Source organism: Culex quinquefasciatus, chromosome 1, assembly GCF_015732765.1.
Source record: "Culex quinquefasciatus strain JHB chromosome 1, VPISU_Cqui_1.0_pri_paternal, whole genome shotgun sequence".
Taxonomy (NCBI): Eukaryota; Metazoa; Arthropoda; class Insecta; order Diptera; family Culicidae; genus Culex; species Culex quinquefasciatus.
In genome coordinates, this window is record NC_051861.1 from 95930774 (window position 1) to 95958262 (window position 27489).

Below are 27489 nucleotides of genomic sequence, written 5' to 3' on the forward strand. Positions count from 1 at the left end.
TCCAGTAACACGAATTGAGAATAATTAGAAAGTAATCAGGCTTATTTTATTTTTGAAACAAATATTTACACCTAGTTTAGAGAATCGTCTTCAGCCCTTGTAGTTTTTATGTATCTGCAACTTCTAGGATGGTTTGTCTTCTCAGCTTCTCATTGTTTTGACTTATTAAATGGTGCTATTATGTATCATCGATTTGCGTGAAACTTTTTCCTGAGAGGTAACCTTTATCCCTGATCACGAATCCCAGGTTCGTTTTTTGATATCTCGTGACCTCTTCCATTTTTGAACATGCAAAAAAAAGACATATTTTTCAATAATTTGCAGCCAAAAATGGAGATGATATGGAAATTGAAGGGATTTTTATGTAAATTGGACACCCGATTTGATGGCGTTGACATTAGGTTGGTCCAAATTTTAGGGTGGTTCAGATTTTTCATTTCGGCGGGATGACGAGATAGCGCTTCGGTATCTTCAGAAAAGTTGTAGGAAACACCATTATGAGCAACTTAGCTGAAGAGCACAAAGCTCTATCTTCAAACGGGAAGTTTCTAGAGCCATTTTTGTAATTTAGGTTTAGGTGTTTTTGAAAAAAAATGAGTTTTTTGGATATATTAACTCAGGCTTATGTCGTAGCGAGTTGGTGTCTTCTAGACATTTGTAGAGCTTATCAAAACACACATTTATCTTCCAAGAGAACGAAAATCGGACTTTTTAAATCAAAGTTATAGCCAAAACACGGCGAAAAAGACACCATTTTGAAATGTGAATAACTTGAAAAGGTGGTAGAGTTTGACCTCGCTCTTAGAAGCACCTGAAAGTACACATTCGCTGAAAATATCTCGAAGGTCTTTTTCGTTTAACTCCTTTCATCTCAATTTGAAAATGAGCATATTTAAATCGTTTTTTGTCCATAACTTTTTTATAGAGTTGACCAAAATTCGTGTTTCTACAATTGTCTAGAAGGGCCAAAAAATGTACAAAATGATCTAGTGGTTGTAAATAAAGAAATAAGTTTCAGCTGAAATATTTCAGGAATAAATTTTATTAATTTGGTTGATTCCGGAAACATTTCAGCTAAAACTTGTTTCTTTTTTTTACAACCACTAGATCATTTTGTACATTTTTGGGCCCTTCTAGACAATTGTAGAGTTAGTCAAAATGAAGATCCCTATGCATAAAAAAAGAATGTAGGTCAATGGGCAAAAAACGATTTAAATATGCTCATTTTCAAATTGAGACGAGTTAAACAAAATAGACCTCTAAGATATTTTAAGCAAATGTACTCTAGAATGTTGTATACCTTCAGATGTTTTTAAGAGCGAGGTCAAACTCTACCACCTTTTCAAGTTATTCACATTTCAAAATAGCGTTTTTTCGTCGTATTTTGGCTATAACTTTGGTTTAAAAGGTCCGATTTTTGTTCTCATGGAAGATAAATGTGTGTTTTGATAAGTTCTACAAATGTCTAGAAGACACCAACTCGTTACGACATGAGCCTGAGTTGATAAATTCAAAAAACTCATTTTTTCAAAAACGCCTCACCATAAATTACAGAAATGGCTCTAAAAACTTCCCATTTGAAGATAGAGCTTTGTGCCCTTCAGCAAAGTGTGTGTGTGTGTTGTGTGTGTTCAACCAACCAAACGGGACCACGCGGTCGCTTCTTACAAATTGAGTTGTTTCCATGTATTTTTAGATCTACATTTTATACATGCAAATAACTCGCATAGGCATTTGGAAGGTGTTAGCTCTGCCGAGCTTCGGTGACCCATTTCTACGCTGGCTAGCCGAGCGCGAGGTACTTCAGCTTTATCGACAAGCCCCGCCCTGAAGAACGTTTGGACCAATCGGATTCAAACGTTATTTAGAACTTCCGAACCCTTGTCAAATGGACAAGGACCCAGCGCGTATATAGTTGATAGTAACAGTATTCCTAATTCCAGTCATAGCTCACCAAGTCGCGAAGGCATAGTGGTTAGCATTTTTGTTTACCAATCCAAAGGACGGGGGATCGAACCCCGACTCGAGCGACATTGATTTTTCGTTCATGTTCAGAGTTTCAAGATTTATATTTCCTATACTTTCTCGTTGGGAGCAGATGGGAATCGAACCCAGGACCATTCGCTTAGAAAGCGAACACCGTGACCAGTAAGCCACGGCCGCTCCTAGCTTTGTGCCCTTCAGCAAAGTTGCTCAAAATAGTGTTTCCTACAACTTTTCTGAAGATACCGATGCGCTATCTCGTCATCCCGCCAAAATAAAAAAAAAAAAAAACTGAACCACCCTAAAATTTGGACCAACCTAATGTCAACCATGCCAAAAGATGCTTTTTTTGACCCTGATTATTTGTCCCGAAGACACCAAAGCTCTGAATCTTAACGTGTGGCCGCTATCAAATTTGTCACGATAGATTTTGGTTTCGGATCACTGTGCACTGTAAAAACATAAGGGGTTTGCTTATAAAATGTTCACTCGCGACAGACAAGGACGACGAAACAAAGAGAACTCTTTCAAAACTTTTTTCATAAAATCGCGATAATTCGTGATGGTAACTAACAAACCCCTTATTTTTATTCAGTGGAATCTCTCGTTGTCGATATTGAAAAAAAAATAATTGTCTGCTCTACAACTTTGTAGAACATTGTTACATTCTAAAAAAATATCCCGGCAAACTTAGAAAAAAAAACATGAAATTTCAAAAAGAAAAAAAAAATCTATTACTTTGTAGAACATTGCTACACTCTAAAAAATAACCCAGCAATGTTAGAAAAACACGGAATTTTAAAGTGAATAATTTTGTTCTATATGAAAAAACGACCCTTCTGGGTTAATGTAGATTCTAAAAATACACTATAATTTCCCTTAAAATTACATGTTCTAAAAAAACGTAAAAGTACAGTGGCCAAATTATTAGTGTTTTTATCAATTTCACAAATTTCCCTCCAGACTGTTTTTTTTTTAAATTACATTGCATCATTAGCTTTTGAATTCCATAAAATTTCAGTCACTCTCACAAATTCAAAACAGTTCAGTGATCTTCCAATATTCAACAAATTACAACAAAACATATTTCACATGGTTGTTAATCGATAATATTAGCGTCTAAAATCAAAAACACCGTATTTTTTCAAAAGGCTCAATTTTTCTTTATTTTTTAATTCGAGTACCGTCATCAGGGGTGACATTGGGTCTGGGGGTGAGATTGGGTCATACAAATTTCTGGATTTTTGTATGACCCAATCTCACCCCCCAGACCCAAGGTCACCCCTGATGAAGGTACCAAATAAAGCGAAATTTGATTTGTTTTTTTTATGAAAAAACGCTTCGTTTGATACCCATATGCAAATGATAAAAATTTGAGTGTTACGAGAAAAAATATTTAGCAAAAAAATTAGTTATTTACCCAAACACTTTGATAAACTAAAAATTCATTAGAAATTTCGCTACTTTTGCGAATTTTGGAAATATGAGTATATTCGAATAATAATAAAAAATCAGTATTTCAATTCAATTCAATTTGTGTTTTTATTAAAATTTAGCAGTTCTGTTCCAGGATGTTACATTTGCAATTCAGAGATTTGGAGAACCTTTCAACTGAGATCAATTCATAAGCCTTTGCAGGGAGGGTACATATTTCTACGTTTAGATTTTGCTAGCTGAGTGCTCTTTTAAGGAAAATAAATTTTGAGAAAAAAAACCCTAGATCTATGGTTTTTCCGTATTTATATTTTGAAACCTTCCCGGTTTTGGCAACACCCAAATAAATTTGATAGTTTTGGTCAAAGTTGCCCGAAAATTAGGGGGCAATTTATTTTACTTAAAAATTTATCTGAAATCGTTAAGAATCATTTTTAGTAATTTTTAGGTTAATACAAAAGTCTCTTGAACTTTTGAAAAAAAAAATCGATATAAGGCAAAAAAATTTTTTTTTGCTAAAACTTTTGTTTTTGTCAAATTTTACATTTTTTAAAACTAATGGTTGTCAAACAACTGAACTTGTGTAAAATGTATTTTAAAATACTTTTTTTATTCAAATTTTGAGACTATGGCTTATTATTTCAATTTTCATATTTTTTTTTTAAGAATTAAAAAATAAAAACGTACATGAGAAGACAAACCATATTTGAGCAGTTCTCTACGAAATTGATCTTTTTTTGAATTTTAATTTTTGTATTTTTTAATAAGGCTGAAACTTTTTTGGTGCCTTCGGTATGCTCAAAGTAGCCATTTTTCATCATTAGTTTGTCCATATAAATGTCCATACAAATTTGGCAGCTGTCCATACAAAAATGATATATAACATTCAAAAATCTGTATCTTTTGAAGGAATTGTTTGATCGATTTGGTGTCTTCGGCAAAGTTGTAGGTATGGATTAGGACTACACTGAAAAAAATGATACACGGTAAAAAAATTGGTGATTTTTTATTTGACTTTTTGTCACTAAAACTTGATTTGCAAAAAAAACACTATTTTTATTTTTTTTAGTTTTAGGGGACTTTTCAAAAATTTCTAGGTTGTGCAAAAGATCTTTGACCGAGTTATGAATTTTCGCATTAATACTGATTTTTTCAAAAAATCTAAATATCGGTCGCAAAAAATTTTCCACTTCATTTTTCGATGTAAAATCGAATTTGCAATCAAAAAGTACTTTAGTGAATTTTTGATAAAGTGCACCGTTTTCAAGTTATAGTCGTTTTTAGGTAACATTTTTTTAAATAAGTGCCCATGTTTGCCCACCTTTGAAAAAAATATTTTTGAAAGGCTGAGAAAATTCTCTATATTTTGCTTTTTGAACTTTGTTGATACGACCCTTAGTTGCAGAGATATTGCCATGAAAAGGTTTAAAAAGCAGGCAAATGTTGTTTTCTGATGTTTTCTAAGTCTCACCCAAACAACCCACCATTTTCTAACGTCGATATCTCAGCAACTAATGGTCCGATTTTCAATGTTAAAAAATGAAACATTCGTGAAATTTTCCGATCTTTCCGAGAACTATATTTTTAAAATTTTCAAATCAAGATTAACATTTCAAACGGGCCAAAAAATCAATATTACGTCTTTTTGAAATGTTAGTCTTGGTTTAAAAAAATTGAAAATATTTTTTTCAAAAAGATCGCAATTTCACGATTGTTTCATATTTTAATATCGAAAATCGGACCATTAGTTGCTGAGATATCGACGTTAGAAAATGATGGGTTGTTTGGGTGAGACTTAGAAAACATCAATTTTCCTGCTTGTTAAACCTTTGCATGGCAATATCTCAGCAACTATAGGTCGTATCAACAAAGTTCAAAAAAGCAAAATATAGAGAATTTTCTCAGCATTTAAATTTTTTTTTCAGAAGTGGGCAAACATGGGCACTTATTTAAAAAAATGAAAAACTGCGACTTTTTTTTTAAAAAAAGTTAACTAAAAATGCCTATAACTTGAAAACGGTGCACTTTATCAAAAAATCACTAAAATACTTTTTGATTGCAAATTTGGTTTTACATCGAAAAATGATGTTTAAAAATTTTTGCGACCAATATTTCGATTTTTTGAAAAAAATAATGTTGATTCGAAAATTCATAACTCGGTCAAAGATTTTTTGCACAACCTGGAAATTTCTGAAAAGTTGGCATTTTATGTCCTCTAAAACATATCAAAAAATAAAAAAATAAAAATAGTGTTTTTTTGCAAATCAAGTTTTAGTGACAAAAAGTTAAATCAAAAATCACCAATTTTTTTACCGTGTATCATTTTTTTCAGTGTAGTCCTTATCCATACCTTCAACTTTCCCGATGACACCAAATCGATAAAAAAAATTCATTCAAAAGATACAGATTTTTGAATTTTCAATATCATTTTTGTATGGACAGCTGCAAAAAATTTCTAATGACCGAAATCTCAGAGAATTGCTCATTTAGAATCTTAATATTACTCAGGAGCTAATTCTTGCTTATCATTCCATAGATATCTTTGAATGTTTGATTTTTTGATGATTTTAAAGTAATTGTGCACATAATATAAAGCATTTCGCAGATCATATTACAGTCCAGACCCGATTATCCGAAGGTTTGTATGAGACTTCGGATAATCGAATCATGACCAAAAAAATTGTTTTGATATATCTATTTTTATTTTCTGATTTTTAACATCGAATTCGGGTTTTGCGACCCAGGTTTAGTCAAATTTGAGTATTTGATTGCCTTTTTAATTGAAAAATGCATTTTTCAATATATTATCATCGTGATTTTGGCCGCCATTTTGGATTTTAAAATTTTAAATCATTTTAGAGTAGTTTTTGGAAGATAACGAAACATTTATTTTTCGTGATTCGAGTATCCGAAGTGTTTTTTTTCCGAGGCCTTCGGATAATCGCGTCTGGATTGTATCCATTTTACTCTAGTTTGCTCCGGAGCAACTGGATCAACGCTATTAAGAGCGTAGCACTCTTGCTCTCTGTCAAGAGAGCATAAAAAGGAAATACTCGTGGGCGCCAGAATGCTTGCACTACTTTATCTCCCCTCTCTGCTTTTGCACGGCTTATTTCTCATCTTATCTCTCTTGAGCGCGGCTCTTTGATTTTCTTCAATCTCTGAATACTCGACAAATACGACAAATACACTTATTTCAAGGCATTAAATTTATGCAAAATGTCCAAATGAGATATCTATGGAAAGATAAACAAGCTTATGCTGCTTAGCTCGATGATTAATGTAGGATCCGCTTTAGAATCTTTTTACCTTCAAACACTTAAACCATCATAAAACCATTAATTTGTATCATCTCCTTCCAGGACGTCTCCAACTCGCTGTTCCACTCGAAAGACCCGCTCCAGACGGCTGCGACGACCCCCGCTGGAACCGCAACGTCACCCCTTCTCGCCAGCGGCGCCCCTCAGTTGCCGCAGCCCTCGTTCTTCGCAGTACCACCACCAGCACAACCAAATCCCCCGACGACCTTCGATGGTCACTTTTTCCAGGACCTTTCGGCAGCCTTCCCACGGCCAACGACGTCCACCGGGACGCCCGAGTTCCTCCCGCGGCAGATCAACTTTTCGCTGGTTGATTCCGCCGAATCGAGGGGGCGTGGGGTGTTCAGGGAGCCGGCGTTTATCGAGGAGATTCGGGAAGAGGGGGAGGAGGTCAAGGGGAGGCTGGAGAACGAGCTGGAATCGTTGAAGCTGAGCTTGGATCGGGTGACGAGTGAGAGGGAGGGGGCGGCGAAGAAGCTGCAGGAGAAGGTGGACGAGATTGCAGACTTGCAGGTGGAGTTGGGAGCGAGGAACAAGATGTACGAGGATTTGTTGGGGGAGAGGAAGGAGCTGAAGGAGGAGTTGGAGAGGGTGAAGGCGGCGTTGGATGAGTTGGAACCGCTGACGGTGCAGTTGGAGGTGAAGGAGAAGGAGCTGAGGGAAGTGGTTGAGCAGCTTGAGCGAAGCGAGAAGGAGGTGGCAGAGGTTAATTCGCTGCGGGCGAGTTTGGCTGAAGAGCTGGAGCAACATACCAAAGAGTCTGCTGGGTTGAAGGCGGAAAGGGAGAAGAGTCAGCTTTTGCTTAGTACGCTGAAGCAGCAGATCGAATCGTTGAACAAGACGATTGGACACAAGGATGAGTTGGTGTCGAAGCTGGAGAAGGACATCCTGAATTACAGTAAGAACGAGGAAAAGTACCTGGAGCAGTTGAAATCGCTGGACGCGAAGGAAACAGAGCTGAAGATTGTGCAGGGCAACTACAAAGATCGGTTGCGCGAGATTGAGATGCTCAACGAGGACAATCGCTTCCTGAACGAGGACATTAATCGGTTGAAGAGTGAGCTGGCGAAGAGCTCGTCTGCCGGGTCGACCTCGAACGTGTCGTACGTGCAGTTTTTGAAGCAAAATTGCGAAAAGTTTGAGGAGGAGTTGCGTGAAACCAAAGTGCTGCTGACGGAGAAGATGCTCGCGCTGGAGAGGGTAAGAATTGAGCTGACGAGTTCGCAGCATGATGCTGAGGAGTTGAAGAGTCAGCTGAAGCAGAAGGAGATGGTTATGCAGCAGATTGGGGACGATGGAAATAGTTTGCATGAGGCGTTGTCCGGCATTCAGAGCAAAATGCAGGACAAACTGCGCGAGGAGCAGGAACGAAGCGCGACGCTGCAAGCGGAAATCGAGCGACTGAAGGTGCAACTGCAGCGCAGCGACAACTCGTCGAGTCCGAAGCCCTTTTCGGTGGAGGAAATCGCCGAACAGCTCGAGAAGGAGCTCAACTACTCGGCCCAGCTCGACTCGAGCATCATGAAGGCGATCGAAAGCGACGACGTCCAGTCGGAGGATGACGCGCAGCGCCAACCCAAGTACAAGCAGTTCAACCAGGCGGAAGACCTGCGACAGCAACTCCAGCTGGAGGTCGACAAAGCGACCAAGCTGCAGGAACTGCTGGAAGCTGAGAAGCACAATTCGAACGCGATCCAAATGCAGGACGCCGAGATCATCGAAGCGATGCGACTTCGGCTAGAGGCTGCCATTGAAAACGAAGGCACCCTCCAAAAACTCCTCAGCGATGAGCGTAACAAGAACGACCGACTCTCAACGCTGGTTGCGGGCGTGCAGCGAACCAAGTCCTTCGACAATTACCTGCTCATGAAGACGAAATCTTCGCCCCACGAATCGCCCTCGCGACGGCTCAACCGAAGCAACGAGTTCGAGTCGGAGGTGGTGGCGCGGTTGGAAAGCGAAATCAAGTTCTTGACGGCGCAGAACGAGCGCGAGCGCGAACGGGCCGCAGATTCACAGCGCGTGCTGGAACGGGAGCGAAGCCGGTTCGAGAAGGAGATTTCCGACCGGAACGAGCACGGCGAGCAGGTGAAGCGCGAGCTTGTAAGGGTCACCAAAGAGAAGGAACGGCTTGAGGTCGAGCTGGATCACGAGCAGGAGAAACTGATGCTGGCGCATCGAGAGATTGAGAGTTTGGAGAAGCGGATAGGAGCGCTGCAGGAGTCGGAATCGATGCGGTCGATTCGAAGGGAGCGGGTTTCGGGTGCGAATTCGCTCGAGTTCCAGGAACTCCGTGCTCGTTTGGACCACGTGGAACAGGAGCGTAACCTGCTGCAGGATGCGGTTCAAAGCCTCCGCACCGAAGTCGAGCGTCGAAAGCACCGTGAAGCGAAACTCACCGAAGCGTTGAGCAAGGAAAACTCCCTCCTGGAAGCCGGTCAAGGTACGGCGGTCCCCGAAGAGTTCCTCACCAAGCTGAAAGACCTCAATCGCATGCTTGAGTCGAACGCGCGCGAAAATCACCAACAAGCGGAAACGCTCCGGCTCATGATGGACGAACGAAAAGCTCTCCAGCAGCGCATCCAAGAGCTGGAACGGTACAGCCTTCATCCCGGCCAGTACAACCGGGACGACCTGGAAGAGCGGGCCAACCACCTGTTCGGTAAGTACCTTCGCTCCGAAAGCCACCGCAAAGCGCTGGTCCACCAGAAGCGCTACCTTCAAATTGTGCTGGCCACAAACGAAGAGAACGAGCTGAAAGCGCTCCAACTCCTCACCGCCCAGGGCCTCACCCCAAATCCGCCGGAACCCACCTCCCCCAAAAATCGCCGCTCTTTCCGAGCCGTCGTGACCGCCGTGATCGCCATCGAACGGATGCGGTTCATCGTTCGAAAGTGGCAGGGCGGTCGCCGGGTTTGCGCCAAAGCCATCTTCTCCCAGCAGTTCACGCCCCGGCGGACGCAATCGGCCAGCACCAATCTGTGGGCCCGCTCGCCAAACTCGCACTTTGCCGAGTACAGCCGGGCGGCGGCGCCTCATAGCCAGGTGTACTCCGGCCACTATCTGAGGCTGCCCGAGCAGCAGCAGCTGCTCATGAACGGCGATCTGCGCGAGAAGCTCGAGGAACAGTACAATCGGTCTAACGTTAATCGATAGAGTTGTAGAATTCGTTTGGTTTTTAGCACTTTATTAAGCGGACAAAAGTATTACCCCCCCTTATTTGACTAAGCAATTGTTTCGATTTCTAGTCTCTCTCTCGCTAACGATAGCATACTTGAAAAGTATTTTCCCCCTCTTTTGTCTACACGTGCTTGACCGTAGGGGCAACAGCAACCGTTGCACAAAGTAGATCGTACGGTTTCGATAGTGCCTTACCAATTTGCTTATTTAGGGCGGCACGTTTGTGTTAAATTAACCAAATAAAAAAGGAGATCGTGAGCGACTTTTGTCTGTTGAAATCTCAATTCCTGTTCATTATTGCCATCTACTCAAATAATAATTAAGTTATACTTCTTTGACGTTACTTTTTAAGCTCTTTTCAGTTTAGCTCATAAATTGTAGTCTTTAGCAAATCTAGGAAAAAAACACCAGTACTTTTGTTTAGATCCTCCATACCCCCTGATGTACAATGATTACGTTTACTGTGTGTTTTAGTTCAATAGATGCCACCAATAAATTAGATAAACAAAACCCTATATTACTAAAATAGGCACTGTGAATATTTTCTTATCATTTATCCGAAAACCCTTTGAGTAAACAAATAAATTTTAGGGTCATTTAGGGGACTATTGCGCCCAGGATTCGACGACCTTAAATGTACCTATTTTCGATCCACTTTCTGATTGGCTGAAATTTTGATCCCGGAACGACTTCATGCCGCGGGCTGAAATGTGCCGGGATGATTGGGACGGGGGAATCTAGACGGACGAGCGTGAGGTGATCGAAAGGTGGAAGCACCCCATCAAGAAGCTGGAGAACAACAAAGCACCGGTTCACGAGTCACGATCTGGGACACAGAACAGCTATCGGCGGAGTGGAAAGAGGGAGTAATATGCCCGATCTACAAGAAGGGGGACTAGTTGGAATGTAAGAACTGCCGAGCTATCACTATTCTCAACGCGGCCTACAAAGTGCTGTCTCAGATCATCTTCTGTCGTCTTTCGGAGTGAGCAAAGGATTTCGTTGGGACGTACCATGTCGGTTTCGTGGAGGGGAAATGGACAACGGACCAAGATCTTTTTACTACGCCAAATCCTCAGAAAAAATGTCGCGAGTATAAGATCCCGACGAGAACGGCTTTCCCGATTCGGAGGCGCATCATCACCGGTAGTCATGCTATGGACTCCACAAGACCTTAAGGTCTGATCACCTTTCCCGGCGTACAAAGTGCACTATGTACGAAACTCTGATAAGACCGGTCGTTTTCTACGGGCACGAGACGTGGATGATGCTCGAGGAGGACCTGCAATAGAAAGTAGCAAAATATGTCAATTTTCCGGCCATTTCAGGGCATGATCTCCTATGTGTACTGAGCCCGAATCCCAAATATGAGCTTGATTGGTTGCGTCAGGACCTGGCGCTTTGGCTTTGAATTTTAAATGGGATGTAACCCGTAAAATCGGTGCGTTTCGGTTTTTGCCAGTTTTGAGCCCTTTAACATGTTTTTGCATTTTTCAAAAACTTAATGACCACTCTTTTTTTTGTGTTTATTTTTCTGGCCTCTGTAAACATAGTTTGGCCAAACGTTACTTATATCTAAAAAAAAACTATAAAAAAAAACATTTCAATTATTCGAATGGCGTAGTCCTCCGTCAAACGGCTGGCTTACACAGTCTTCTTTTCGGCGTTGTTTGTGGTAGAATTTGTCGATCTCGTTGTCCATGGTCATTGCTTTGTCCTTTTTTCTAAATTCGGTGTCGTTGCGGTATTAGCTCTGTTTCAACATTGGGCTTGAAGGTGTTATGATGCGGGCGGGCTTTAACATGCGGGGCACGATCATCAACCGGTCCAGCCAGTTCATCTGCTATGCCGACGACATGGACATTGTCGGCAGAACGTTCGAGGATGTGGCCAGGCGGTACACTGAATTGAAGCGGGAAGCGGATAAGGTTGGATTGAAGGTGAATGTTGCGAAGACGAAGTATCTGCTGACAGGAGGAACCGAGTCCCTTAGGGCTCGCATAGGACCGAGCGTGACGATCGACGGCGACGAGTTCGAGGTCGTGGAGGAGTTTGTGTACCTCGGATCGTTGGTGACGTCGGACAGCAACTGCAGCAGAGAAATTCGGAGGCGCATCATCACCGGTAGTCGTGCCTACTACGGACTCCACAAGACCTTACGGTCTGGTCACCTTTCCCGGCGTACAAAGTGTACCATGTACGAAACGCTGATAAGACCCGTCGTCCTCTACGGGCACGAGACGTGGACGATGCTCGAGGAGAACCTGCAAGCGCTTGAAGTTTTCGAACGGCGAGTGCTTAGGACAATCTTTGGCGGCGTGCGTGAGAACACTGTATGGAGGAGAAGGATGAACCACGAGCTGGCGCAACTCTACGGCAAGCCAAGTATTCGGAAGGTCGCCAAGGCAGGCCGAATCCGGTGGGCCGGACACGTTGCAAGAATGCCGGACGCGCTGGATGCGCGCCAACCGAACCAGACTATCAATCCGGTGAAGTTGGTGTTTAATTCGGAGCCGGTTGGAACGCGGCGGAGGGGGGCGCAACGTGCAAGGTGGTTGAACCAAGTGGAGGAAGATCTGGAAAGTGTGGGAGTTCCGCAGCGAAATTGGAGAGTAGCAGCCCAGGACCGAGTCCAGTGGCAGCGCATCTGGAGACAGCTCATGACCCGGAGGTTGTACGAGCAGTAAAAGTAATGTAAGTGCGGTATTAGCGTCGTCATCCACGCTGCTTCTTTTTTCCGCTGATTGGTTGACTTCTTCTCCCGATAATTGCCTTTTAGCTTTGCCTTTCTTCCCAACAGTAGTAAATCCGTCATTGCCATTGTTCTCAGTGAGAGCAACGACTTGGGATTCAACTACCGTTGGTTGTGCTGGAGGCAAAACAATCGGCGCAGGAGGACTGGATTTTTTTGGTTTTTGTTGTTGCTTTGCTGCTGCTGAGCATCTCTTCGACACGTGGCGTTTTTCGCCACAGCGGTGACACGTGACAACTTGATGTGTGTGCGTAGCTAATGTACTGAGTTCGCATACGTTGATATAGGAAGGCACGGGCTTGGACAGCTTCATCTTCAGCACACGCACACCATTCGGCACGCCGGCGAAAAAGTTCCGCCAAACCTCGTCCCTGATTGTGAGTACTTCACCGTACTCACGCATGGCTTCAGCTATTTGGGCGTTTGGTAAGTCTAGCGGCAGATCGTGGATCCGAACGTCGATGGTGTTGTCATCGACGTAGACCGGAATTTTGATGGTCGGATTGGCTTTGAAGGCGTACTTGCAGTGGTTGTCTGCTGCTATCTTGGTGGCGGCGGCTGGGTCCGCCATCTCGATGAGCACGCAATGGCGGATGTTGTGCAGCTGGATGCTTTTCAAGTCCGAGGCAGCAATTCCTAGACCTTTCTCGACAAACCGCTGCACGACGTCCAGTTTGGGGCGTTCCGGGAGGACGCTGAAGTCGACGACAAGAGTGTTTTTGCGGGCAGCACTCATTTTGCAGAGTCTGCCACAACGCGCCGATTGTTTAGCGAAGAAAAACACGTCTGGAGCACACAAGTGATAGTTGCCAAGTGCTAATGACCACTCTTCTGGCAGCACTATCAGCTTGCTTGGTTGCATGAGCGTCGCGACGCCTGCCTCAACCTTTTCTGTCGTAGCAGCAAGTGCTGCCAGAAGAGAGTGAAGACAAAGTTGATGTTTTCAGCAACGGTGTTATAAATTCTGTAGCATGTTAAGAGCGAGTCCACGAACAGGGCATACCCCTTTGTATGGGACGTCGTTTGGACCTCACCAATCTGCCTGAAATTTACAGCGGTTTTTTGTACATAAAAAATTAGCATCTGGCCAAAATATGAGCACTCTAGGTCAACGGGAAGTGGGGCAAATCGGGACACAAAGTTTGAAGGTTCAAAAACGTCAAAAAACTTAAAAAAGGCTATAACTTAGGCAAAATTTTCAAAATTCAAAATGCATCTAAAAGGGCTTGAAAAATGCAACAAAATGCAGGGTAGAGCATCTCAATTGGTTATTTCTAAAGGGAGTTATTGGCATTTTAGTGAAAAAATAGCATAATTTTCAAACTCAAATAAAAAAGTGTTCCATCCAGATATCAACTCGGTTCGACCTGCAGCTTGTAGGGGACATCTGGAACTACCATCTGAGACTGAGAACGCTTTGGGTAAGGCAGCTTAAAATATTAAATAGACACTTTTACTTTTAGTGAATTTTTTGGTTGTAAATTCTTGCTCGGGGGACCCCTTGGATCCCATTTTCTGGTAAAAATTTTATCATGTTCGTGTTCCTGAGACAATTTTACAATAGAAACATGCGTAAACATGTTTATTTTGATCCATTTTAACCCTTTAAAAAATAAAAGTTTAAAAAAATCTTCGATTCACATTTATTGAAAATCAAGCTCGTTTCCAAGGATACTAGACGACACCAGAAAAAGCAGCTTTTTAATTTTTTTTTTAACTTTTATTTTTTAAAGGGTTAAAATGGATCAAAATAAACATTTTTACGCATGTTTCTATTGTAAAATTGTCTCAGGAATACGAATATGATAAAATTATCACCAGAAAATGGGATCTAAGGGGTCTCCCGAGCAAAAATTTACAACCAAAAAATTCACTAAAAGTAAAAGTGTTTATTTAATACGTCAAACTGCCTTACCCAAAGCGTTCTCAGTCTCAGATGGTAGTCTCAGATTTCCCCTACAAGCTGCAGGTCGAACCGAATTGATATCTGGATGGAACACTTTTGCCTTCCTCACCTTACTGAGGAAAGGCTATAAAATCACTCGAAAACTGAACTTCTCAATTAGACCTCCTAGACCCACCTTCATGTATACCTATCGACACAGAATCGAATTCTGAGCAAATGTCTGTGTGTGTGTGTGTGTGTAGGGATGTGGGTCTGTGCACCAAAAATATGCACTCGATTATCTCAGCACTGGCTTAACCGATTTGGACCGTTTTGGTCTCATTCGATTCGTCTTGGGGTCCCATAAGTCCCTATTGAAAATTATGAAGTTTAGTAAAGTACTTCAAAAGTTATGCTAAAAACGATTTTGACTAAAGTCCGGAAGATTGTAAAAGGGTGGTTTTGTAAGAAACCCCAGCATGTTATACATTTTAGAAAGGTATTTAAAAGACCTTTCCAACGCGACCAATACATTGAAGATCTGACAACCCTATCAAAAGTTATTAGCAATTAAGTGTTATTTATGCACTTTTGGAAGCCGGATCTCAGATATCACGATGAAAACGTTGTCCGGATCTATCATGCAACCCGTCGTTGAACAGGTAATCAAAAGATCTTTCCAACGCGTCCAAAACACTGAAGATCTGACAACCCTATCAAAAGTTATAAGCACTTAAGAGTTATTTATACACTTTTTGGAGGCTAGTTCTCAGATATTTAGATGAAAACGTATTCCAAATATATCATGCGACCTATCTTTGGATAGATAATTTAAAAACCTTCCCACGAGCGTGTCTATTTTGGATAGCATTACCCTTTGAATGAGAGGAAGGCACCAACCACCTAAGGGTGGATTAAGTAACGTTTTTTATTTGAGTTTGAAAATTATGCAATTTTTTTACTAAAATGCCAATAACTCCCTTTAGATTTAACCAATTGGGATGTTCTACCCTGCATTTTGTTGCATTTTTTAAGCCCTTTCAGATGCATTTTGAATTTTGAAAATAAATTGAATTTTGCCTTTTTAAGATTTGTGACGTTTTTGAACCTTTAAACTTTGTGTCCCGATTTGCCCCACTTCCCTTTGACCTAGAGTGCTCATATTTTGGCCAGATGCTAGTTTTATATGTACAAACAACCCCTGAAAATTTCAGGCAGATTGGTGAGATCGATGCGAGATGGGTATGCTTTGCTCGTGGACTCGCTCTTAAATAGTAGACGAATCTTTTCGCACTCTTCGGCAACGTTGTTTAGCGGTATACGCACTTCGGAAGGAATCGGTCAAGATAAATTTCAAATGGGCAACAGCGGCAGAGTAAGCAAGCCAGAGAGGGTGAAGAAAAGCCCCAAGAAATCGTTCCCTCTTCTTTGTTCTGCTGTTCGTAAAGCTGTTTCTTGACCCCTTTCCTTCCGATCAGCGTACTAGCCTTTTCCTGGAACACGGACTATGAGCTCATGAGGTTTTTGAAAATGCAACAAATCGTTATTTGACGGTGTACGTGGAAACAAAGTACGGTGGAGAAGGATTAACCACGAGCTGGCTCAACTCTTCGGCAAGCCAAGCACTCTAAAAGTCGCCAAGGCTGGCTAGATCCTGTGGGTCGGAGACAGTTCATGACCCGGAGGTTGTACGAGCAGTAAAAGTAAGGAATTCGTAAATTGAACAAAAATCGATAGAAAAGTTACTTAGAATACAAAAGGCGTTTAGGACCTTTTAAATATTAAGGCGAGACTTTAAAAGAGTAAAAAAACACACAGTTTTTCAGTAAAGAGCATTACGTGCAGATGAATAAGCTTTTTTACACTTAATAATTTGTAAATTGAACGAGAATCGATCTGAAAACTCCTATATACACTCAAACCCCGATGGTTTGACACCAACTGTTGTCAAACGAACGGGGTCACGTTTTAGTTTGACACACCTTCTACACGGAGTTCACACACACTACCAACCGTTTGTTTTATAGTGTGCGTGAGCGCAGTGTAAAAAGTGACAGTTCGTCACTTTTTATTTTGACTTTGACCAACCAACGGGGTACAAACTAAAAAAGTGTCAAACGAAAAAGTGACCAACCACCGGGGGTTGAGTGTATCAAAAACCGTTTTCCCGTTTTGATTTTTTTTTTTTTTTGTAATTGAACCGTAAACTCCCGGAAATTATCAAATAAAACTAACCCGCCCTAAATCGCTCCGCTACGGTGCACGGTGTTCACTCGCGCGTTCATTCAACGCTGCCTCAGCCAGATGACTCATTCATAAAACAGCACTTTTTGACAGCTCCTCTACGCATCGTAAAATCGCGATACACTTCTTCGTTCGTTCGTTCGCTGGTTTGTCTGGTCGCATTTTGCTTTTGCAGTCGCGCTCTCTGGCAAGTGAAAGTTTTTTGCATAACATTGGCCGTTTCGTGTTATTTCCGCAGTTTTCGTTGCATTTTCCGTGTTTCGGTGGGTCTGGTCCCGGAGTGCATGTTCCCGTGTTTCGTCGTAGTTTTGTGCGATAGCCGTGCCCTTTTTGCATTCGTCATCGCTCAGTTCCTCCTCCCGCGAGCGGGAGAAGAAGGAGAAGGAAGTTCGGGGAACCAATTATAGCTGGAGTTCCAGGTTGTCCGGACCAAGACATGCTGTAATCTCGAACGGAGCCGACCCAGAGCATCATGACGTGTAAAATCGACTTCAGCGAGTGCCTCAAGGATTCGCCCAAGTTCAGGCAAGTTCTTTTGGGGGATGTGTTGTGATGTCTCATAAAAAAAGAAATTCTTTGTTGTTGTAAAGTCAAGTTCTTCTTCGTTGCGTTTTGGAGCTCGTCACTGTGGGCGGGTAATTTTGGATTCAATTTAATCTTTATTTTGAAAACGCAAATAAATTCAAATTTCCCAAAGCCAAAGGGATATCGATTTTTGGTCATATTTTGGGTTTCTATGTAGAAACCCAAACATAGATATTTTATATTTCACACTTTGGCTCAATTCTGAGGGCAGATTCAGCGAGCTAAATAACATGGAAAAACATGCAGCTGGACAATATTTGAATTTTACTAGGGTGATCCCAAACACTTTTCCCATAAAATGTAGATACAGTCATCCCACATATTCGGAACACTCACAAACTCAGAACACTTGTGGTAATTGGGTACTAAAGCCCTATGTAATTTTTTATGTACAACGGTAAAAAACACGATTAAAAACCATTTCTGATCACTTTTTTTCATTTTAACGCAATTTTTTTTTTGTCTAGACAACATTTTTTCGATGGATCAACTATGGTCCCCTTGGAAAGAGCTGTCAAGTAGGAGCTTTTCTGTCAAGAAGAACCGCGGGGTTAATTTTTCAAAATTGATTCAAAAATCCATTTTTAACTCTTTGTGGTCGTGCAATGGGTCATTGTACTCAGAAAAATAAGCTTTATCACTGTAAACAATAATATCAGCAATCTAAGCTTCATTTTAGGACCCAATTTGTCAATAGTGTGGTAATGTCAATGCAACTTTTCTTTTGACCCTACTATTTTTAGGACCTTGTTAAGGTCATTCTCTCGTTTTAAGGCTAGTATGCAGATCGGAAGCAAAGGGGTCAAGAAACAACTTTACGAACAGCAGAACAAAGGAGAGGGAGCGATTTCTTGGGGCTTTTCTTCAACCTCTCTGACTTGACTTGACCATAGTGGACATAAGAATTTATTGTTTTCAGCGTTTTAAGTCATTGTTTTGTACAAAATATGTTCAATTATCGATTTTCTATGGTTTTCAAACATTGGGCAGTCTTTAAACTGTTCCGAATATGTGGGAAGACTGTACCTTGAGTTTGAAGAAAAATCTCTCAGATATTTTTTCAGCATTTGTCGTTCTAGATCACCTTTTAAATGCAACCAGGCGTTTAAATTTGATTTGCCATTTTTCAAGACATTTGAGTTTTAAAATTGCATCTTTTTTTTTCACCTTAAATTGCTGTAACTTTTATGACCTTGTAATTTTAACTTTGACAAATTGGAAACGTTTTTTTTTTTTTGGTTTATAGAGTTCTAAAAGTGCGACGAACATTAACTACTTTCTCTAAAACTTTGCCCTGAATTGCTACGTTCAAAAAAACTGCTTTTAAAAAGTTTGCTCTGATGCTTTCTTTAATCTGGAGCAACATTTGAAAAGAGCGCATAAGCATTTTGACAGCTAGAGCTACACGCAGAAAAATAAGGCATATTTGAATCAACAAACCGTTTTGTTGATTTGAAAATCAAGATTTTTGTTGAATCAACGCTAAACGTCAAAGCAACGTTTTCAAAACAACAAAAGATTTTGGGAAATGGAGAAAATCAAGGTTTGTTTCAACGCAAAATCGGCGTTGATTATATTCAACAACAATTTTGTTGAATCAAACCTCGTACAGGCTGATTCTACAAAATATTTTTCTGCGTGTATAAAATAGACTATAAATTTTAAGTTTTGTAAAAGAGCTTTAGTTTTTTTTCGAATTTACAAAATATTTTCAGCTGTAAAAATGCTTATCCGCCCTTTTCTCGCGTTGCTATAGAAATTTGGTCGCAGAAGGCGTAGATTACTAGATAAAAATGTTGGTGTCTTCGACAAAGTTGCTTGGATTGGCAAGTCCAACAATTTTTTAGAAGACAAAAAAATCCCATGAATATTTCTGAAAAAGTAAGATTTTCAAAAACACCCAAATTCAAGTTGCCCTTTTTCTTTCACAACAACTCTTGAGCAACATTTGAAAAGGGCGCATAATCATTTTGACATTTGTACCTGTTTTTTCAAATTCCGAGACAACAACTAACTTTTCAACAAAACCAACAATGGAGGCCTGCTAAATATTGTTTTACATTTCTAGTTTTAAGGAAATAGTTATTGCGCGTATTCTCGAAAAAGACACGCGGCAAACCTAGAGAGCCTATATGGAGAGGTGAAATGTCACTCTCAGGGTTCCAATCGAACTGTCAAATCGGGGTTCCAATCGAGCAACAAGGAACAAGGTCGGAATCAATTTAAAATCATTTTGGCAAAAAAAAAAAAAACGGAGACTTATAACAATCAAAAGTATTGTAAAACTGTTGTTGATAATAATCTGATAGTTTTTGTTATGTTTGTGCTTGTTCGGTACAAGAAAAGTGCCAACACCAAAGAAAAACTACAAGTTTTTCAACCTTAATTTTGAATGACTTTGAGTGTTTGAAATTTCTCCCAGAACATTTCATTTCCCTATGTTGGTCCCTAGGCAAACCAGCCTCGGCGCGTTTTGTTTTTGTTGATCTTCTTCTTCGAATCGCCTGGCATTGTTGATAGGTATGTTTTTATTGAACCAAAAGTGCAAAAAATCGCTGGCAACAATGTCTATGGCTTATTCTGAGATGCCGCGCGGCGTGTGCCTTTAAAAGAAACGGCCAATACTTTTTGTCTCGAAATTTGTAAAACAGGTCTAGCTGTCAAAATGCTTATGCGACCTTTTCAAATGGTTTTCCTGAAATCTTCTGAATCCATTTTCCATTTAATTTTGCAGTTGTGCAATGGTTTAATTTTAATCAATAAATGCAAAAAAGAAACAAAAAAAAAATGGCTGAAAAAATATGAAAAAAGCAAAAAATATTTCTATAGATTGAAGGTTTTATAGGATAGACATAAAACTACAAAAAAAAAACATTAACAAAACAATATAAACGCATTAGCATGTGCATTGGTGTCTACCCTTAGTTCAAAATCAAACCATCCACATTAACGACCCCCGGGTCTTTTGTGGTCTCTATTGCAAGTTTCTGCTCGAATCTAGGAGTCCGAAGGCTTGAATGGGGAGGGCACCCAAACCTCTTTTACTCCAAGGAACCTTCCACCCCAGTGTTTGAACTGACGACCTTTGGATTGCGAGTCCAACCGCCGCCAGCGATTCCACCGGAGTAGGCTTGGTTTGGTGTGTTGTTTGTACTAATGGCATGGAGACGACTCCTACACCTGGAATGACTTAACGGCCTAACAACCAAGGCCGGGACCGACATTTTACTTCCTCATCCGATGGAAGGTTCACGGCGTGTTTTCTGGGGAACCTTAAGGAGAAAAAATAGTCATCACCACTTTCAAAAGTGTCTTATAGGAAATTTTCTCAGCTTTCCAATGCTTCTAAGAGCGAAATGTTTCATCGGGAAATTTCTGAGATATCTCTATTTTAAGTTTTTTTCTTTTAAAATCCTTGATCATTTATTGGAAACTTTTAAATAACAGTCCAGGAAACATGGCAAATGATGTGTTTCATGTATATTTTACTGACCAAAATGTACAAAATAAGACAAGAAACAACTTTGTAGAAGGTTGCAAACCGCTAAACATTTTGAAAATTAAGTTTTAACCGAATATTTGAATATGTGGGATTAATTCAAATAATAAAATAATAAAACCGTTTTGAAATTTTATTTTTACAAGAACAAATAGATTATTACATCATTGTTGTGTACAAATAACACTGATCTGCTCTGATTCAGCTTGGAATTAGCTGATACAACCGAAATTTCTACAGGTTTGAGATTTATAGGGTATTACAAGATTTTTAAGAATAAATATCATATTTCCTTAATCAAACACTAACTAGTAGCATGGATTCAAAACATGCTTTATACTCGAAATTATACTGCAAATTACTGTAGCTAGCTTTAGGAGAAATACTTTTCATTAGTATGAAATGATTGTTTCAGTTTTTTTGTATTAAATGATCAAGGAATTAGCAATATTTTAGAAGTTTATAAGACTCTCATCTTCAATCTCATCTTAAAAAAATATATGTCTTGATTTCTGTTGGATTTTTTTTTATTAAAATACTATTTAATGTTAGTTCAAAATAAATGTTTGTGACGGTATTTTATTGCTACTTTTAAGTGCTTTTCTACAGAAAAAATTTAATAAAATTTTATCTTTATTTTATACTCATGAAAATATGACTTTTGAAGCTTGCTACAGCAATATGTAGTACATTTTCGATTTCAAATCATATTTGTATTTATGTTCCTGGTTAGTCTTTGCTTAAGAAAATATCAAATTTATTCATTAAAATTCAATAAAACCATTAACAATCACAAACCTGCCAAAGTTTCCGTTGAACAAGCCAAATCAGAGTAGACACGTGATATTTGTACACAAAAAATATGTAATTATCAAATAATTCTTGTAAAAGATACATTTTTACACTGTTTTATGATTTTAATTTCTGAATAAATCCCATATATTCAAAAAATTAGACAAAACATAATTTTCAAAATGTTTAGCGGTTTGTAACCTTCTACAAAGTTGTTTCTTGTCTTACTCATCAAAATCTGCAAACATTTTGATGAGTAAATGACTCATGAAACACATCAAGTTTTCTGAACTTTTAGTATAAAGTTTCCAATAAATAATAAAGGAATTTAAAACCAAAAAACATAAAATAGAGATATCTCAGAAATTTCCCGATGAAACATTTCGCTTTTAGAAGCATTGGAAAGCTGAGAAAATTTCCTGTAAGACACATTTGAAAGTGGCGATGACTATTTTTTTCCTGATAAAGTTGTTCTAGAAAACACGCCGTGAGGTTACCCTTAGTTGCTTCCCCGTTATTGAACAGGACCTCCAAAAATTGCTCCATGGTGAGGTCCATGAAATCAAATGAAAATTAAGAATCAATCATCACCACTTCGCAGCTTTCAAAGGCCCTTATCATACTGGTCAATAACGGTGCCAGCCACGACTAGTGTTAAGATCACGGGGAAGTGGATGGGAATGTTAGTCCGATACTACTAAAAAATAAAAGGAACAAACTCAGGACGCCACATAAACGTATGTAACGAAAAAAAATATGTATTTTCAATACAATTACTGCGATGTACTCAACCGGCGGCGTGCCTTTCGATCAACGATGATAGAGAAAAGATTGATATTATCATTGCTAGTGGGAACACCGAAAAACATGATCGATCCGATCCGATCGCATTTTTTTTTAAAGAAACCGAAAAAAATCAACCTTATGTCCTCGCTGCCCGCACAGAACTCATAAACAAAACAAGATAAATGTATATAGAAATATTGAAACTGAAAGAACAAACTTAAAATAAGCGAAGTGAAGTTTACCGTAAAATAAAAATTCCTCAAAATGCCCTCATGAACAAGGGGGAAAAAATAAAAATTGGCAGTAGAGGGTTAGCCCATTATTATGACCCAGAATTAAGTAACGTTTCTAAAGTTTATTCTTTCCCCAATCTTGCAGGCTACGCCTGGAACAGGAGGAATCCGAGATTGACCACCTGGAGCAGAAGCTGGAGAAGATCATCAAGATGTGCAGCCTGGCGGTGGACAGCGGCAAGGAGTACATCCGCAACCAGAGCGCGTTCGCCACCTCGCTGTGGGACCTGCAGAAGCACTTCCAGGACGACAAATCGTCGACGAATGCGCTGGCCAAGCTGATTCACTGCTTGCAGGAGATGAACAAGTTCCACACGACGCTGCTGGACCAGGCCAACAGGACGGTGTTGAAGAATTTGACGAGCTTTTTGAAGAAGGACGTGAAGGAGGTCAAGGACTACAAGCAGATCTTTACCAAGGTGTCGGAGAATATGGACGTGGCGGTGTACAAGAACTCCCAGGTGAACAAGAACCGGCCGGTGGACATTGTCGAGGCGGAAAATTTGCTCTCTGCTACCAAGTCTTGCTTTAACCACGCCGCGCTGGATTACGTGAATTATATAACGATGCTGCAGAACCGCAAGCGGCACGAGATTCTTTCGACGCTGTTGAGTTACATTCAGGCGTGCAGTACGTACTTCCACCAGGGTTCGGACTTGTGCGAGGACTTTGGTGAGTTTTTTAAGACGCTGGACGTGGAAATTGGAAATATGCGCGGCGAATACAACCTGCTGGACAAGCAGATGCAGAATCGTCACACGTGCGTCAACGAGCTGGCGGATAACGGGGAGAAATCGCTTGCGTCGCTGTCGAGCGGAGGAGGAACGCCGTCGCTAATCTCGAATGCTTCTGGGGTGGTGGCGAACCGAGTTCCTCCCAGCAGCAGCCGTACACGAATCGACCGCCGAACTACATGGAGGGGTATCTGTTTAAGCGAACCTCGAACGCGTTCAAGACGTGGAATCGGCGCTGGTTCTGCATGCGGGATAATAAGCTGTTTTATCGGAAGCGAACGGGCGAGGAGTTGCCCACCGTGATGGAGGAGGATTTGCGGCTGTGCACGGTTCGGCTGCTGGCCGACTCGGACCGGCGGTTCTGCTTTGAGGTCATTTCACCCACCAAGTAGGTTGATTGTTGTGCTTTTTAGCTTAAAATTTTAAAGTGATTGCCTTTTTTTCAGGTCACACATCTTGCAGGCCGACTCGGAAGGTATGTTGAAGGCGTGGTTCAAGGCGCTGCAGAAGGGCATCGACTCGGCCATTCAGCACCACAGTCCGTACAGCAACGATATGCGGGGCATCGCGAGCCAGTCGCCGACGAACGAGAACGCTCCGGGCGGCAGCGGTGGTGAATTTGGAGGGATTGGTAGCGACGGACTGCAGCGTAACCCGCGGAAGCCGGTGAAGAAGATGTGAGATTTTTGGTGGTTTGGTTTTGGTTTGTGTTTGGGTTCAAATTCCTTTCTTCTTTCTAGCAATTGGACCCAGATCTTGCGAATTCCGGGCAATTCACGCTGCTGCGACTGTGGAAACTCGGATCCCAAGTGGGCGTCGATAAACCTCGGGATAACGCTGTGCATCGCGTGTTCCGGCGTGCATCGGAGTCTGGGCGTGCACTACAGCAAGGTGCGCTCGCTCACGCTGGACGTTTGGGAGCCGGAGATTCTGCGCGTGATGATCGAGCTGGGAAACGACGTGATTAATCGGGTTTACGAGGCGAACACGGCCAAGGTGAACCGGTTCGATCGGGCGACGGACAACTGCGAGATATCGATCCGGGAGGCTTGGATTAGGGCCAAGTACATCGAGCGGAAATTTGTGCTTCCTTTGGACAGTGCCAGCGGGCTGGGAATGGACCCGACGCCGACGAGCACTTCATCTTCGACGTTGTCGTTCAAGAGTTTGGACAACGATAGTTCGAAATATCCGGAAAAGTGGAGCATTAAAAAGCTGCGCCGTAGAAGCTACCGGAAGTTGCTGCGCAAGAAGACAATCGATGAGGAGGGCGAGGGTCCGTCCAGTGGCGGGAACACCGACACGGATCCCGACGCCGACGAGAAAGATGTAAATTTGAACATTCCAAAGAAGTTTAACGATATTCTGCTGATTGGAGACAACATCATTGAAAATAACCACAATTTGACGGATGAGAACTTGCTGCTGCTAAACTCGGACCAGGAATCGACCAGCGGCGAGGAGGACAACGGCATAATGGAGTGCGAGGAGTTTGAAAAGTTGAACCCAAACTACCTGCTGTTCAAGGCGGCCAGCGGCCACAACTTGCCAGTGATGTGCCAGGCGATGGCCCTCGGCGCGGACAAAAACTGGCGCAATCCGGACGAGCACGACAGAACTGCCTTGCATGCGGCAATCCTGTCCGGTTCGGTAATGTCCTGCGAGTTTCTCCTGCTCAACGGGTGCAACATCAACGCCGTCGACCTTAACGGCTACACCGCGCTCTACCTAGCCACCGAAAACGGTTCCACGGCCCAAGTCTACCTGCTGCTCAAGCACAAGGCCAAATACGACGTCGCCGCCACCAACGGAAAACTCCCAATAGACATCGCCGTAGACAAAACCGACGCCGACATCGTAACCCTGCTGCGGTTGGCCCAACTCAACGACGAGATCGGCCACGGCGAGGACGGCGAAAGCTACTCCGGCGGAGACTCGACGTACGCCGCGGTCATGAACGACTTTTCGCACCTCACCTCGAACCAGCCGCAGCGGCTGCAGCGAAATCGAAATGCCACCACACCCACCGCCGACTCCAGCATCAGCTCCAGTGCTTCCACCGTGGTCGTTACCGATCTGGACGCGGCTGCCGTCGCTCCGGAAGTGCACGACGAGTAGATGAAGGTAAGCGGGCGTGTACTTATAGCATTTAGTATGATGATGATTGGTTGAGCATCGCGCGTGATAGCAAACAACGATAAAACTCTAATTTATTTGAAAATTTTACGAAAGATCTTCGATTTCTCCACCACTTCTCTCCACTGTGGCAGTATTGTGAAGCATGCTTGCTTGTTTTCCTTCCCCACCTGTTAGCGCTTCCTTCCCATGTCATTCCAATAGATCGGTACCGGACCGAACAAATCCTAGCGCGTTTTGGACATCAAGCGAAAAGAATTTTATTAGCCGTTAGTGTTTATCGTGTTTAAAGTTTACCCAGGAAAAAAAAAATATCCATAGCGTATCGTAACCGTAGTCATTAAAGTTGAACTTGAATTTTATTCGAAACAAAAAAACATCGCCGTTGAATCTCTTTGAAATTTTGCTAGAAATTTGTTAGTGTTTGTTGCAGTTTGAAGCGGGAAGAAGGTTACAAATACATATTCGTTGCTAGACTAAAGTTACTAGGACCGTTGATTTTGACCGTATAAAACATACTCTCACTTGATATAAGTTGAAACAACTTTCCAGCTGAGAGGAACGAGTATGAACAAAGAAGAGAGCTATACACTAAAATATATATACACACATACAAACTACACACACCTTTAACACTGACAATGAATATAACAATCCACAGAGTAATCGAAATATACAACAAAACAAAGTATACAGAATAAAGTGAAACAGCTAAAACTACAATCGTTTGGGACGTGGTAATTTTAACGATGACAATCCATGCTTATTAGGCGTTTGGCAACCCTGCATTTTTTAACTTTACTTCTCCGGAAAATTCGAATTTTGTAAAATTGTAGTGGTTGATCTCAATATTTCATCACAGCCATTTTAGCCGCCATCTTGGATTTAAAATTTCCAAAACACTTTTGAACCATTCTAGATCCCCTAAAATTAGCACCTTCCACTGTAAAACTGTCTTTTTCAGTAAAAATTAGTCGTTTAGACAAACTTATGGAAAATTGGACGAGCTTTCCGGTAAAAATATTTACGAGACTGAAAAACCAAGTCTGTCATATAGAAATTTGCAAAAACCACCAAAAAACCTATTTTTTCAACATTTTTATTTTTAAAACCACTGTATCTTCCCAAGGATTGGACTTAGGACAATGGTCAATATGGAGACTTTCAATGTAAAATTGTCTGGGGAATCGATTCCCACTATAGCTTTTGAAAAATTTTGACGTTTAGACCACTTAAAAAAACAGTTGTAGTAAATGATTTTTGTATTTTTTTTTTTATACCATCCTGCATTTTTCGTGAGTCTTTTTGTAACATTTTAGGCTATTTCCTCAAAAAATTTGAGCGAAAAAAAATCGTGACATCACCATCAAATTTAACTCTTAAACTTAAAAACTGAAAAATTTCATAGAAGTGGCGTGTATTTTTGTTTCAGTGTATTTTTTTTTTTTTTTTTTTGAAAGCCCGTCCAATTTCCTACAAGTTTGTCTTTGACCACTTTTTGATACGATGCAACGGCTTCGAGATACAGTAATTTTTAAATTACAAAATATGTACAAAAGTATTTAAATACCATACGCCCTTCTCAAATGTTATTTTCGTGTACTATTGGCTCCATATACATAAAAATGGCTTATATAGGCCTAGTATAACATGTCTACAAAGTTTCATTGAAATCGGAGAGGGTGGGGTACAAAAGTACCAGAAAAATTCCTGATTTGAGCTGGAATTGCTCAAATAAAAAGAAATTATTTAATTAATTAATCATTCAATTATAAAATTAGGCTGGTACAAATTTTATTTAAAGTTTTTGTCTCCACCCCTTCAAGGTTGGTCCGAAAAATCAGGGGACAAAAAAATATGCTTTCT

The 27489-nt window shown here is 41.0% G+C and overlaps 2 protein-coding genes across 2 annotated transcripts in view; both read left to right on the forward strand.

Moving 5' to 3' along the window:
• The window catches only part of LOC6037933 (A-kinase anchor protein 9), a 104574-nt gene extending 94129 nt beyond the window's left edge, over nucleotides 1-10445 (forward strand). Inside the window, 1 exon segment of the mRNA XM_038260873.1 lies at nucleotides 6780-10445. Coding sequence (XP_038116801.1) covers nucleotides 6780-9893 — 3114 coding nt within the window. The 3' untranslated portion in view covers nucleotides 9894-10445.
• Nucleotides 10446-16880: 6435 nt separating this feature from the next.
• LOC6037939 (arf-GAP with coiled-coil, ANK repeat and PH domain-containing protein 2) lies at nucleotides 16881-26346 on the forward strand. The gene is given in 5 exon segments (XM_038266655.1): nucleotides 16881-17323; nucleotides 22839-23602; nucleotides 23605-23875; nucleotides 23934-24164; nucleotides 24228-26346. Coding segments are annotated over 5 exon segments (2697 nt in total). The 5' UTR covers nucleotides 16881-17270; the 3' UTR covers nucleotides 25606-26346.
• Nucleotides 26347-27489: the final 1143 nt, after the last annotated feature.